The 15,000-nt window shown below is 36.7% G+C and overlaps 2 protein-coding genes across 2 annotated transcripts in view; one reads left to right on the top strand and one right to left on the bottom strand.

Annotated features, from left to right (window-relative positions):
* Positions 1 to 15,000, top strand: part of LOC136856158 (cell adhesion molecule 3-like) — a 165,496-nt gene that overhangs the window by 36,947 nt on the left and 113,549 nt on the right. The gene's annotated exons all lie outside the window — the stretch shown is intronic.
* Positions 7,302 to 15,000, bottom strand: part of LOC136856157 (uncharacterized) — a 17,873-nt gene continuing 10,174 nt past the window's right edge. The window contains exons 2-3 of the mRNA XM_067133825.1: positions 13,874 to 13,954; positions 7,302 to 12,748 (exon numbers count right to left, since the gene is read on the bottom strand). Of these exons, the coding sequence (XP_066989926.1) occupies positions 8,802 to 12,748; positions 13,874 to 13,934 (4,008 nt within the window). The 5' untranslated portion in view covers positions 13,935 to 13,954 and the 3' untranslated portion in view covers positions 7,302 to 8,801. The remainder of the gene's footprint in view (positions 12,749 to 13,873; positions 13,955 to 15,000) is intronic.

Here is a 15,000-nt window from a genome sequence, read left to right as displayed (position 1 = left end):
TAATAATAATAATAATAATAATAATAACCACACTTTAGAAAACTCTCCCAAAAGCCATTTCCCAAACTCATTACCACCGACGTCCACAAAAGTGACATGAACTTCCCTCCTTCTCGATCACTCTGACATGATAGTCGTTGACATGAGCTTCAGAGAGAGGGTGAAAAGAGGGTGACGTGAACGAAATGTAAATTGACGTGAAGGGAAAGAGATGATAAACTCGCCGCCTCCAGCCCGGCGTTACTCATTGTCTCGGAATGGGAGAATGGGAATTGACTGACTTGTGTTCGTCTATTGGGGGATCAGATAATCGCCTTTGGAATTTGGGTTTAAAATTTGATGTGGATGATGTTGATGCTGGTGCTTGTGATAATAATAATAATAATAATAATAATAATAATAATAATAATAATAATAATAATAATAATAATTATAATAATAATTGTGGATTCATATTGTAACACAAATGTCAGAATGAAAAATTATTAGTGGTGACTTTGATAATATGTAAATCCCTCATTTTAAATCTGTACCAATAAACAGTTATGTGCCACTCTCTCTCTCTCTCTCTCTCTCTCTCTCTCTCTCTCTCTCTCTCTCTCTCTCTCTCTCTCTCTCTCTCTATGTATATTTACCCTAATCTAATGTACCCTCAAAGACACGAGAACAACACAATAATTAAAACTGCGAAATCCTACCATTCCTTCTATCACATCCTAACTTCATTCTCCCCTTCCCCAGGTGAGCGAATCCCGAGGTGATTTCGACATTTCCTATCAATAACTTTCCTTTACTTTCTCTCGCGCTGTTAAGACCCTTCACATTTACTTTCCCTTACGCTAAAACCTCTTAGGAAAGCCAAATCCCACACCGCGCGTAGCTTTCTCTTCCACAGAAAGGACTATGTACACAGTCCACCTCCCCTGTTCATCTAACCACGTTTCGAGTTGTATCACAAGTCATCTCCCTCTCTTTCTCCCTCTCTCTCTCTCTTTTCTTTCTCTTTCTCTCGCTCTCCAAAAGCAATTAAGACTTTGTTTCTCGTCCAACAACACGCGCCGTGACTTTTACCCACAATCCCCTGCGATTTTGTTTACAATGGGCTTCCACCTCTTCTTCTTCTTCTCGAGCTGGGCAGATAGTTCAGTGTGGTGCTCGGGGTTTCATGCGTCAGTGCTGCTGGCTGTCTCCAGAGCTGTGTGTAATTCTTTTTTTTTTTTTGGTTATATATATTGAATAGAAGAGATTTAGGTTACGGATACGTAAGGGTTTGTCAGTTTGTTAACTGGGAGTTGCTTAGATTAGAATCGAGGTTTCTATAACAAAAAAAAAGTATATATAGCTTTTGTAATATTGTTTTGCCCATTGTTTTATTATTCTGTTGCTTTCTCCTTTCATTTTGATTAAGTTCGTCTCCAATATGACTTTTCCTTCAAGTTATTATTGTTGTTATTACTTTTGTATTTGGTCTTATGATTATTGTTTAGAGAAAGTAATCATTTTCCCTTTCTATAAACAAAGAGAATGACTGAAAATTAATCACTTATAAGACATGAAAACCTCAGGCAAACAAACATATTTGTTGATCTTCCTTTCTAATACTTTCTAATACTTTCTAATACTTTCGCTGTTCACCTTCGTGAGAAAATATATATACCTCGGTTACCTTTTCCAAATAATGACAAATAAATATACGAATAAAACTATTTATAAATGAAATTATAGACAAAGAATTTTTGATTCATATTAATGTCGATATCTGTTATTTAGAGTAAATAAAATAGTATTATACTATAACAGAAAAATAGGAAATTATCATATACTTACTGAATATGTAAAGAAGCTAAAAATAGTAGGTTTCTTTTTTTAGATTATGCATCTGTGGCAATAAGAAAAATAAATAAACACTATTTTAAGCAAATCACTTAAACTTCCTACTGTGGAAATAATGTTCCATGAATGGAAAATGAAAAATGACCAAAAAATAAAATCTTGTAGTGAAAATAATTTAGGATTTTTATAAAAAAATCAGAACTCAAACACGATTCAATTTTACCTTAGCCAAATCATAAAACAATCAGGAAAATATATCTAAAAATATTTGCAAGGGTAAATAAACAATTTCACCCTGGACCAGATCTTTAAAAAATGGGGAATCACCCCAAAAATATTTACAAGAGTAAATAAATGATAAAAGATTACAGACCAGAAAATCCAGTAATGAAAAAGGTGCAGGGATTTACCCAAGAACCATTCAACCCCCCGTCCATTTCCATCCGGGAAACATTTCAGAATTGAGAAAAAAGCGGAACAATTGGCAATCTCTCATCATGGCAGCCATTAGGCTAAAGACTCGTTCAGTTCGCGTATAATTCTGCAGCAGCGAAGTCTAAATAAACTCTTTAATCTTTGATTAGGTTTTCAGAGAGAGAGAGAGAGAGAGAGAGAGAGAGAGAGAGAGAGAGAGAGAGAGGGGTTAAATAGCAAGAACGTGATGATGATGATGATGATGATGATGATGGTGGGTGTGCAAATGAATATTGATTGCAGAGAACGCATCTGATCTTGGCAGGTATAGCTATGACGTCACGAATAAGATGCTTACTGAATGATGTGATCTTGTAACGGAGATAATTATTATTATTATTATTATTATTATTATTATTATTATTATTATTATTACTGAAAATATAGACGTTACAGTACAATAATGGTAGTAATGATAATAAAAATAGTAATAATAATTATAATATTTTTAGTATTTTATTACTTTTATATTATTTTGAATCCTCTTGATAATACTAAGATTTCAGTATAATAATAATAATAATAATAATAATAATAATAATAATAATAATAATAATTAATTAATATTATTATTATTATTATTATTATTATTATTATTATTATTATTATTATTATTATTCACAAAAGACTTCCCAATATACGAGAACTCCACCGTGTTTACCAGCCTCCAAAACCAATCTAACGCTGAGGGAAATTATCATACATCGCCCAGCCCAGACCGCTGATCCCTTATGAATGATATATTCCCTCAGTATCGGCCAATCATCTGCTTTGTTGTTTCTTTGTACGATGCATGTTTACTATTTTCATCGAGGTTTTAGCTTTTCCCTCTCCCTCAATATATCGTGTATTTTAGCTCCTAGCTTTGTATTATATGCCTCAGCTTTTAGCTTTTAAATTGGCTTAATTACATCAAGGGTCGAACTGTTTATTTTGATTTTAATTAGCTCGTAAATCTGTTTTTTTGCATCCAAGTCCGTGAGGATTAGGTATATAACGTGACGTCATCGTTGTGAGATGTATTTACCTAATTCTCACAGACTGTTTGCTCATTCAGTGTATGTATGTACACAAATGCAATTTTTAGCATGGAAGAGAATACATATTGATACAGATTATTCTCTGTATTTATGCTTGCATATCAGATACTGTACTAAATTAACTTTGTTTGTTGTATTGAATACTGTGTTCAGTATTCTTGGAACAAAAATCCTTATGGTACGTGTACCTGTGTACCTTAATTAACAAATAAATATGGAGTATAGTTTCTGGATGCAAAGGTTAGCAGATATTATTTTGTTTCAGTTTATTGGAATAAAATAAACTACTGGAAAGCTAAAACCAATTCTCTCTCTCTCTCTCTCTCTCTCTCTCTCTCTCTCTCTCTCTCTCTCTCTCTCTCTCTCTCTCTCTCCACAAGGTATTTTCGAAGTATATATTGAAATATCTTCAATCTTAAATTACCTGTCCTCAGGTAAACAAAGTATAACATCAATCTCTCTCTCTCTCTCTCTCTCTCTCTCTCTCTCTCTCTCTCTCTCTCTCTCTCTCTCTCTCTCAAATGGGAAGAATCAAGGCGGAAACCTCCAACTTAAGCCTACTTAAATTGGACAAACTCCGGGGGGGCCAAATTGTCAAACCCCCGAATATCTGGTTTAATTCTCATCTTTGATGCGACGAAGCCTCTCAAATTACTTCGTCATCTTCGATCGGCGTTGGTCCTGTACTTGTGGTTAGCTTAATTGGCGTTGTGTGAGAGTTAGCCAGTCTTTAATAGAGAGAGAGAGAGAGAGAGAGAGAGAGAGAGAGAGAGAGAGAGAGAGAGAGAGAGAGAGAGAGAGAGAGAGAGAGAGGGACAGACAGACAGACAGGCTCGCAAAAAGCCAAAGATCATTAGTTATAGAAGAATGTTTTTTACTATCTTTTGATTTCTCTCTCTCTCTCTCTCTCTCTCTCTCTCTCTCTCTCTCTCTCTCTCTCTCTCTCTCTCTCTCTCTCTCAATGAGGGAAGTGCCATAATTGGCTTATAATTTTCTATATCGTTTTCATATTATATAAAGCAGTTCGAATATAAAAAATGTAAAATACAGAACAAAGCATAGCTTATTTACATTTACATATAGTCTACTATATCGAATAAGTATTCACATAAGAGTTATTTTTTCCAGAACTATACAGTCGAATTGACCATAACGAAATTATACAAACAAAATGACTCAAGAAGGTATGAGAATTTGAGAAGAAATTATTGTTAAGAATAAAGAAAATAAAAGTTTGAAAACTTAATCTAACTAAGGGCACTTCTTATTTAATAAATGCCTTTGAAGCTTCACAGTCCAGGAAAAGAATAACTATAGCAAAAGAAATATATCTTTCAAACACTTTGTCTATATTCTCCAGAAAGTATAGGAAACAAATCCCAGATAAAAATATCTTCATGCCACTGACACAGTTCCGTAAGAGTTTGGGCAGATGGCTTTCAGTAACTCATCAGGTCCTTAAGATCACGGGTGCCGTGTCTTCTCCCAAGAAGAAGAAGAAGAAGAAGAAGAAGAAGAAGAAGAAGAAGAAGAAGAAGAAGAAGAAGAAGAAGAAAAGGTACTCTCAGGAAAAGTTACAACAGGAATCTGTATCATTAAGTGACCTGGAGTCTGGAAAAAGTTTTGTATTGATAGGTAGGTAATAGTTCAGTTTCTTGGGCAAAGAATTACTGCCCCAAATAAGTCCTACCTTTCGAGGAAAGCGTTAATTAAGGCAGTGTCGAGAGGTCACTGTTGGTATGGATTGTATAATAATAATAATAATAATAATAATAATAATAATAATAATAATAATAATAATAATAATTACTCGGTTATAGAAGGTCGTGTATAGAAAACTAGCAAAAATTAGAAAGTAGAACTTATATGCAAGAGGAAAAAGGAATAGTGAAATGAATGTAACAATTTATTTTCTCAGTTCAATTATTTCTTTCTGATACTGACGACAGAGAGAGAGAGAGAGAGAGAGAGAGAGAGAGAGAGAGAGAGAGAGAGAGAGAGAGAGAGAGCAGTAACCCCAGAAGAATCTAGAAAATGTATTTCCTCATCCTGATTAGAATGGGTTTATCAACATCAAAATTTCTTAAGCATGATTGTGTATTGTCCATATTTATGCCAATATACACACAAATAATTGTATTTCCACAAGTATAAACACACAACTACTTATGTATATGCACATATACATAAAAAACTATCTAAACATCCCCCTTAACAATTCGCAAAAAGGAACCAGTACAGAATTTCCGGGGGCCATCGCAAAGCCATTCAGTTACAAGATCTTTTTTTCAGCCAAGCGACGATCCTCTGCCTTTATTGGCAGCGTAAGAGACGATCGTATTGGACAAGAGAGACCCAATAAACTTGATGGAGATCACACAACCAGTCCTGGATAAAAGTCTCTTTTCCTTTGGGCAAATTTCGCGAATTGTAACAACACGGGAGGTTTTGTAACTATTTAGGGTTGTATTTGTGTGTTAAATGTATGACAGATGCTTTGATATACTCTCAAATTAACTAGGCTTGTGTTTATATCTTAAATGTACAAGAGTTGTTTTAATATACTCTAAAATTGCTTAGTTACACCTTTTTCTGTTTGTGGGTAATGTGGTATTTTTGATTAATATTCATTTTTGATAAATTTGTTATGTATAACAGTTGCTTTAATATACTCTAAAATTGCTTAATTACACTTTTTTTCTATCTTTGGGTAATGTGCTGTTTTTAAATTCATTTTTATTTTTGAAAATTATTGTTATATCCTCACGTAAACTGAATATAACCTAACCAATGTATACGTAAAATGATAATAAAAAATTTCCTAGTACATGTTGTTAGAGTTTGATGTTTGTTATTCAATGAAATGTTTATTATAATCCTACAATTAATGGATAGGTACAAGATATGACCTAACTTCAACTTTAGAATGCAATAGTAACCAGTTATATTGTTAGAAATGATTCTATATAATTCTGTCTAACTTTTGCACAAGAATAAATTCGTGGAGAAATATATGTTCTAAATTATTATCAGTATAACCCAGAGAATGCACCTTATTACTGCAATATCACCCAGTACACATAACAAGTATGCAAATACCTTGAATAAGCTTTGCAATTTAACCTAAAGCTACGTGGTGTAATATTGCAATATTTCCTTGTATATATTGACAGAAGCTTGTAAATGTTTAAATTTAGTTTTACATTAAACCTAAGATTATTTGAGAAATGTGAGGTCAGACTTAAACCTAACATAAAATAAGAGAATGGATTTGCATACCAATGTGCAACTAAATCAAAGGATTATTTTCCTCAAAAGATGGAACAATACACACACACACAATGCTGAAATGGATCACTGAATTATCAAAACAAGTTTACAACTAAAATAAAAGTTTAAAAACATGACCCTTCAGCCATTTAATCATGCCTAGATACCATTCACTTTTAGGACGAGGTCTTCCAGTGTGTTTCCAGAGTCACTGAAGCAACCATGTCTGTCCTGGTCTCTCTAACAGGACATGAAGGATAAACTCCAAAGGGGGGAAAGAGATAGAAAAATAGCAAAGGGGAGTTTTAATAACTGTTGGAAGTAAGGAGGAAAGATAAATGCAGTAAGAGGATTATAGAGGTCTTAGCCAAAGAAAGGTCCCACAAAGGAAGAGAGGGAAAAAGACACAGACAGAGAAAGGGAGAGAGAAAGAGAAAGAGAAAGAGAGAGAGAGAGAGGGAAACATAAAAAGACAACTGTTCAATTAAGATACCCCTTAAATGGATATAGGAGAGAGATAGGGCAATGCCCTCCGGGGAAAAAAGATTAAAGGATTTGAATGGTCATATATAAAGATCGAGATATGGACGCTCTCTTTCTCTCCCCATTCACTTATCTGGACTGACAATAAAACTCCATTATCTCTGGTATGGAGGGAAGATTAGGTAAGATATATCACCTGCATTCGTCTAAGTTTCTTTATTGTTGTAAAAATTGCAATTACAGAGACGGTGGGCACCACTTCAATAACTTGGGTATACATGGCGATTATTGATTTGGAAATAATAAAGCAGTATTCATTTCATCAAAGTTTGTCATCACAATGAAAATGTTACTTATGATATAAAAGTGATTATTTATACAGGACAAAAGAGCATCTCTCTGAGAACACAATCTCTAAGAATATGTGTTAAACTTCAAACAATCCATCTTAACAATTTAAAGACATAATTGTTTCGGTAAATTGGTGAGAATCTTTTACATATCCATAACCATTCACTCAGCCTGAAAACAATTACATTTTTAACTAGCTATATTTTATTAGTTAAAGATTATATAAAATAGTATAAACAGGCTTTAAACTAAAGCTATATTCGTAAAGTCAGTATCAAAATATGATCAACTTACAAACAATCATTAATTTTTTTCATCAACGAGCAACATTATATCATTTCATAACTGATCAAGATCTTTAACAACACAAATAACAAGAACAACTCCCAGTCAACAACCAGTACAGAGTCAAAGTAAGTGATACTTCCAGGAACTCGCATTGTGTCAATGCCTACAGTCATTAACAGAATGATAAGGTCTCTGAAAAATGGCCACTAACACGGTTCCAAAGGCAAGAACTTGTCAATGAAATTACAGTAATCTCCTGAATTACTTAGAGTGAGGAGGTAAGTGTACAAAATGCCATGAGGTAGCTTTGAATATGGGACTTAACGCTAATTCGATCACTAGGAAGACTAGAAACATTTCACCCTGACGCGAGCACCTCCAGATAAAGTGCCTCTGCGTCGTTAGCGGATCTCTAACCTGTCCAGTGGATCCAGTTCCAAAGGATTTTGGGCGGGCGCTGCCCCTTTGTCCACTTGCCCGAGTATTCTGTCATCCGTCAGGACTGGCAGTTCCTCCCTCACGCAGAGATATGCCCTAGCTTCTTGTCTGACCTTTTTGCTAGTAAATGATATCACAGCCCATTTCACCGAGATTAACACCAGGAATCCCCACCAACACATGAAGTGCAGAACTGGACTAAAGGTACTGAGGTCATTGGTCGAGTCTAACAGGACTAAGATGAAAGACACGGAATAAATTCCTACCATCCAGTAAAAGTTCTGACTGGGTGTTGCACCTTTTCGTGATAACCAGCTTCACCTCCAGCCGAAACCTCGTGCGGCGGGTATCTGCTGCTTTTGTGAACAGACAGGAACATGACGGCAGCTAAAATCAAAATCCAGCAGGTGGCAAAGATGCTAACAATAAGGTAATAACATATGGAAGATGTGAGAACTTCGTTTCTGCTCACATTAAACGTTATTTTTGTCACCGGGTCGAAAACCCCGGTAAATGCCCATCCGTGCTCTCTCCAGTTCAAGAGGACCGCTAAAACAGAAATAGCTATCCAACTTGTACAGAGACCTGCTTTAAGGTGCTGATGATGCAATGGCTTTTGGACAGCTAAAAAGAAGCACTGCACTCCTGTAACACTAAAGTGAAAAGAGACACTCCAACTGAAATGGTCAATACAATGCTACAAAATGATGGGAAACCACGTCTTTCGAACGTCAGGTAACTCATGTCGAGAGACTTGTGAGTGCTGAGGTAATCGAAGTTAGCGTTCCAGAAATCTGGATTTAGGTCCTGGAATGTTAGCGAGCCAAAAATCAGAGATACCGAGTCATAGATGATAAGACAGTAGGGAAACAGGCCTAGGAAGAAGTCCGCTGCAATGTGAGATAGGTAAATCATGAACGAAGTGTCCTGTTGGTGAAGATTTGACTTGATGATCACAGCCGTGGCAAACACATTGCCTGCAAGGATAAGCAGAACTGGAATGGCAATCAGGACGATGAGGAATACCTCCTTTATTTTGCAAAGTGGAAGAAGGTAGTCCCAGTCATCCACATTAAAGGTCTTTTTGTTCCAGGAAATCATCATCCCGTAAGAACAAGTTGGCCAAAACCTGTTGATGGTCGACATGTTCTGATTAATGTTGCCCCGAAGAAGATCGACTGTATCGTCTGAAAGTGAGGACAAGCAAGGGTGCCCCAGAGGTTCACCCTCAGAGACTGGTCCTAACCAGAATGTAGATTCAGAGGAATAGAGGAAAAAGTTGTGATTCTGGAGATCTTGCAGACACATGCTGTTGTTGTTCAAGGTAGCGTGCAAGACTAGTTTCGACATGTGGACTGCAGAGGTTTTGTGACTCAGAGTCTGAGTCCCGTGGTTTTTCTGGACGAGTTTATGCACAGGATTTTTCTCGAGTATGTTAACCTGAATTGAGACGTTGGAAAACTCTATAACATACTTGACGGGAAAAAGAGAGAAAGGCTCGGTCACTTTAGTGAAACCCCAAGCGTATATGTCAGTGGTGAGTCTGTTTGTGGGGAATGTTTGAAAATAATAGGAATCTAATTCCTGTGGACTGAAAAAGACTATTGATCCCTTGTAAGGGAAAGCGATGCAAGGCTCAGTTGTAAGGCATTCAGAAATGCTGTCGAAGTTCGAAACCGTCTTACACCGATCATAATCATTCGCGTCTATCATATGATTATGCTTTACTACCCAAGGCAGATTTGGAGTTACAGACTTCAGGTCTTCTACAGCTGAGATGACTTGATTGAGAGGGCCACTGGAATAGTATGCGATTCGCTTCAATACAGATGGTACCATAGCAGCTGTAACATCATCTTGGCACAAGTATTCATCGTTGGGTCCTGTTCCAAAAAACCTGTTCAGCAGAAGAAGAATAATCTTGTCTTTTTCTAAGCTTGTTATGAAGCAGTCATGAAGGAACAACAGATAACCTTCTTGGTGGGTGAGTGCTTGGAATCTACTGCTGGGTTTGTGGCAAACAGTGAAGTAATAAGATCTGTGACATCTTATGTCGGCATCTTGCAACTGAGTTACAAATTCTTGGAACTCTGGGTTTCTTAACGTCTGATTGACAACTACAAAGACTAGATTACTCAAGAATTCCAGAGAATCCACTTGAAGAGTCGAAATATACTTGAGGTTTGTTGCGGAGAAGCTGACACCCAGAGTTGCCAACCAAGTCGTCAGTTTCGACGAAACGAAGGCGTTGTCTATGACCAAAAGATGTTGATTGTTTCCGATGCGCTGCATCTGCCACGCTGACTGGTTGGGCAAACATTCTGAAGCAAACCTGTCTTCTGGGTGAACAGGACACATGTAGTAATCGTTCTCATCAAAGCTATATGTATGGTGGCTCAAGTCTTTATGGACATTAGAACAGCATATGGCCAATCTGGCATTGTCGCCTCTGTGAAGGAGTGTCAGAAAAGATGCAGTGATTTCATTTCTCTGAGACTCACTGACCATAAACACAATAGAACTCGCAGTCAGAGGTTCATCAAAAGAAAATATATATTCCTTGCTAGAGTAGGCGGTCATATACGAAGCAGAGTCCAGACATTTTTTGGTATCGTCACCATTGTATGTAACCAAAACATTGAATAATGTGTTCGATAGTTTTTTCACTGTAGAGTTACATACAAGAGGCATGCAAATTTCTGGGAGGTCCTTCTGAAGCATGTTCAGTGTAGCCAGAATTTGGGATTTCACGAAACTCTCCTCTTCCTCTGAATTCCCAGTGTGAGGGCAAGACGAACTTGCAGTAACAAGAAGAGGTATGTTACTGCTCTCAGTTGATGGTGAGATAGAAATTATAACTTCATTACTGTTTCCGCCCCTTTCAGTACCATTCATCAGTGCTCTTTGGCATCTATTAACTTTAGCCTTCAACACGCGAAGTTGTCGTTTGTTTTCGTAGTACATGTGGGTAAACCACTGCAATACTTCTCCATTCCCCTGTAGAATATTTGCTATTTCTACGTCAGCATCACAGATCAGAGACTTGCAAGCGAGGGGTATGTCAGGAAACGAAATCGTCGGTCCAATGAGGTCTTGGATGAGCCTTCCGTAGTCTGTGACATCTGACTTCTGCTTTTGTTTCTTCTCTGCAATGCACTCATATAATTCAGACTGAGATCTGGGCATAAAGCCCATGTAGGAATCGACTAAAAAGTTCTCCCACAGTTCTTTGTTCATGGCACGGCACCAGGTAGAGCGGAAGGGTATGATGAGGTGGGAATCTGTGTCTATTACCGTGAAGAGGGTATAAGTAGTGCAAGGTGAGCCTATGGGGTACTTTGTAGTCTGGAAAATGCTAGTGTGACCGGGAGAGGCCGAAACTTCCCTGTCCGGCATCTCATTTTGCAGCACAAGTTGACAGCTGTCGACGAGGTCGTAATTACTCGTGATAAGGGGATGAATTAAGGTGGCATATAAGCCGTCAGAGTGCGCTTCATTCACTCCTGCATAACACAGCAGATCCCTGCACACGGCCGGCAGAAATGACATTTCTTTCCCAAGATATTCCGCATATGCTAAGTCCACCGACAGTCGGCACGAAGGATTGAGCAAAATGAAACTTATTTCATCTGTCACTCTTCCTGACACGCTGACACCATTACCAGAATCTCCGAAAACATCCTCATAGCAACTATCGGACATATTTTTGAGCCAATGGACATTGACGTTCCCCACCGTAAAATCACTGGCCTCGTTTTCTAAAGCACACAAGGCTTCACTCAGACAAATTTTTGAGGATTTGGTAAGGTTTTCAAGTTCTCGATCTAGAATAGCATCTAATTCAATGAAACAGTCGAAGTTTGGCAGGAATGGATCAGGGGGGGTGTCACGCTCTGAAGCTGAAACAGGCTGACTCGATATGACCTCCACTATTGTGGTTGAATTGTTAGGTAGTGACACTATTGTAGTAACGGATTTTTCCTCGCTGGAAGCAAACGGTTCTGATTCTGCTGCTGCATAAGCAGATGTTCCTGGAATTGTCTTAGAGATGGGAGCTCGTAAATTTGCTGAATTGGCAGAATCTCCTGGAACTAATGTAAGAACAGTGGCTGCTTGAGAATCTGTTGCATTAAGAAGTATATTCACATTTGTCATACCAGATACTAATGGAGTTATTTCACTGGCAGGTTCTTGCAAAGTTGCTGCATCAGCAAGTTTTTCTGACGAGGTTTTGTCATCAATAGCATCTTCTGGATTTGTAGATCCGAGCAATGCTTGCAAATCGTCATTATCAGTGGCATTTGAAGTTGTTGGGGTCCTAGACTCTGTTGAACTTGCCTTAGAGATGGGTATTGACACAGTTATAATTGTAGTATTTACAGGCGCTGAGAATGGTCTTGGCAATGATGATGATGATGGAACTGTTTCGTTTGAACTACTGGAATTGGTACAGTTGTGTCCTAGACCACTGAAGACGCACTGGGTAATACTTATCTCCTGGAATGCTTGTGACTCAGAGTCTTGTTCTTCTTCTACAGGTGTCCATGCGTTAGTGTCAGATTCATTGGCATCTGTTGACAAGAAAGAGATTTTTAAAGTGTTCTGAAAGCAGTCTTCAAAATTAAAAAAAAATTAAATGGTCAGGTAATATTTTTTCATTACTGAGGTACATCTAACCTACCGAAACATTATTAATTAGATAATGTCAGTGCTTTGTATTCTAAATGATAATTTCCATCTCTCTTTCAGGTAAGCCATTTGCAAGTAAGATGACCAAGGAAAACGGTGTACATTTGTAATGTAAGTATTTGAATTCATTCAAAGTATTTGGCAAGGGACAAACATAAAGAAATATCAGATTTCTTTAGAATTTTCCATTGAATTTATTTTTAGAAATAGGCCACAGCAACATTATCATTTCCTGTTTAACTGACCGACACAATCAGCTGTTATCAGTTATCTCCCGTTTCAAAACAATAGACAAGAGTTGTTATTGTGGTGAAAATCACGAACAGGGTATTGTTTGAAAATGAATGGACATGTGAACACACCAAGCTGTTCTAATACCACTTTTGTTTCTGTAAGTCTATAAATCTATTTTTTTATTATTGAGTTTTTAATTTATATTAAACTGAGGAGAGATTTTAAAATCCTGAATGACCATTGATTTGTGTAGGATTGCTGGATTCATTGGGCAACAATAAGAATAATTAATCGTTATACTTTAAGAATTAATTATTGTAGTTATAAAGCCTGGGGATATGTTTACTTCAGGGTTAAATATTAAAACATAAATAACTACTTCTGCAATGTATATAATTATTTCATAAGAAATTAGATAATAAAACCTAATGCATGGAACTAATTTTTGGAAAATAAGATAATTTATAATCTACAAAGAGTAAAAGTACTGAAAAATGACAAAAAACATCAGCATTAATAACCAATGAAAAATAAATTAAGGTCATTTCAACCAACTAACACTGATTTGACAAACAAAAAATTGACAAAAAACTTCAGGATTAACAACCATGAAAAAATAAATTAATGTAATTTCAACCAACTAACACTGATTTGACAAACAAAAAGATGACAAAAAAATATTAGCATAAACAACCATGGAAAAATGAATGAATGTAATTTCAACCAACTATCACTGATTTGACAAACAAAAACAGCGAGGTTTCTCAACTTACGAGAGCTGACAACACTCGTGACGCTTATGCAACACAGTATTAAAATCGTTCTGACTCTCATCTTGCGGTTTGTTGGGCTGTCTGAAAAAGATAAAAAAAACTTTTAGTTGCTTGAGCAAGGAAGATGACTCGCACAGTCGTTATGATCTTGACAGCCTAAGGTTAGCTGTACACGAAACTGCTCAATTCCAGTTATTTAGAAAGGAAAGGTGAGTTTCAGTTCTTTACGACTCTGACTGGCTAACATTAGCTAGATAAAAAAAAAAAAAAAGTGAACGCGTGATTTGGATTAGGAAAGAGTATTGTAAATTCTTTGTAATTTTTGGTAGTCTGACATTTCTGACATTTTGTAAATGCAAAGGGAAGGCATATATATATATATATATATATATATATATATATATATATATATATATATATATATATATATATATATATATATATATATGCCTTCAATTTTTAATTTACATAATGTTAGGCTACCAAAAATTATCAGGAATTTGCAAGTTACCTTTCTTATCCAAATAATGCCTTCACATTTTTATTTAGATATATATACATACATATATATGTGTGTGTGTATACATACATATGCGCGCGTGTGTGCGTGCATATACCCATGCCCAAATAAGCAAGGGGTACAGAATGTTTCCTTGAACTCAGCAACACCAAATTGCAACTCAGGCATAGGTCACTGGAAATGCTGGAATAATCTGGTAAAATCCAGCGCAGCTGTTCGTTGCCTAACCATTCATGAGCAAACGAATGATTTTGCAATGAGGAACAAGTTAATGGTTTGTTTTTGTTGATATTCAGGAACTGGATCAAGTTGATGGCCACAGGAAGGAAGAGAAGGAAATAGAGAGAGAGAGAGAGAGAGAGAGAGAGAATGAGAAACGTTTCCAAGGAAGGAGAAAGTAGGTCTGAGCGTGCTCGTCGGAGAGGCAGAGGTTTTAGTGAGAGAGAGAGAGAGAGAGAGAGAGAGAGAGAGTGGATTGAGACCACAAAATTTATGATGCCATACTGTGAGAAGCATTCAGTGATAAAAAGATGTTGAGAAAGAGGGAATTGTAAGAAATGATTGCAGTAGTCTGCACACACACACACACACACACACACACACACAC

This window comes from Macrobrachium rosenbergii, chromosome 34, assembly GCF_040412425.1.
Source record: "Macrobrachium rosenbergii isolate ZJJX-2024 chromosome 34, ASM4041242v1, whole genome shotgun sequence".
In the NCBI taxonomy this organism is placed as follows: domain Eukaryota; kingdom Metazoa; phylum Arthropoda; class Malacostraca; order Decapoda; family Palaemonidae; genus Macrobrachium; species Macrobrachium rosenbergii.
This window is presented reverse-complemented; position numbering and strand designations above follow the sequence as displayed.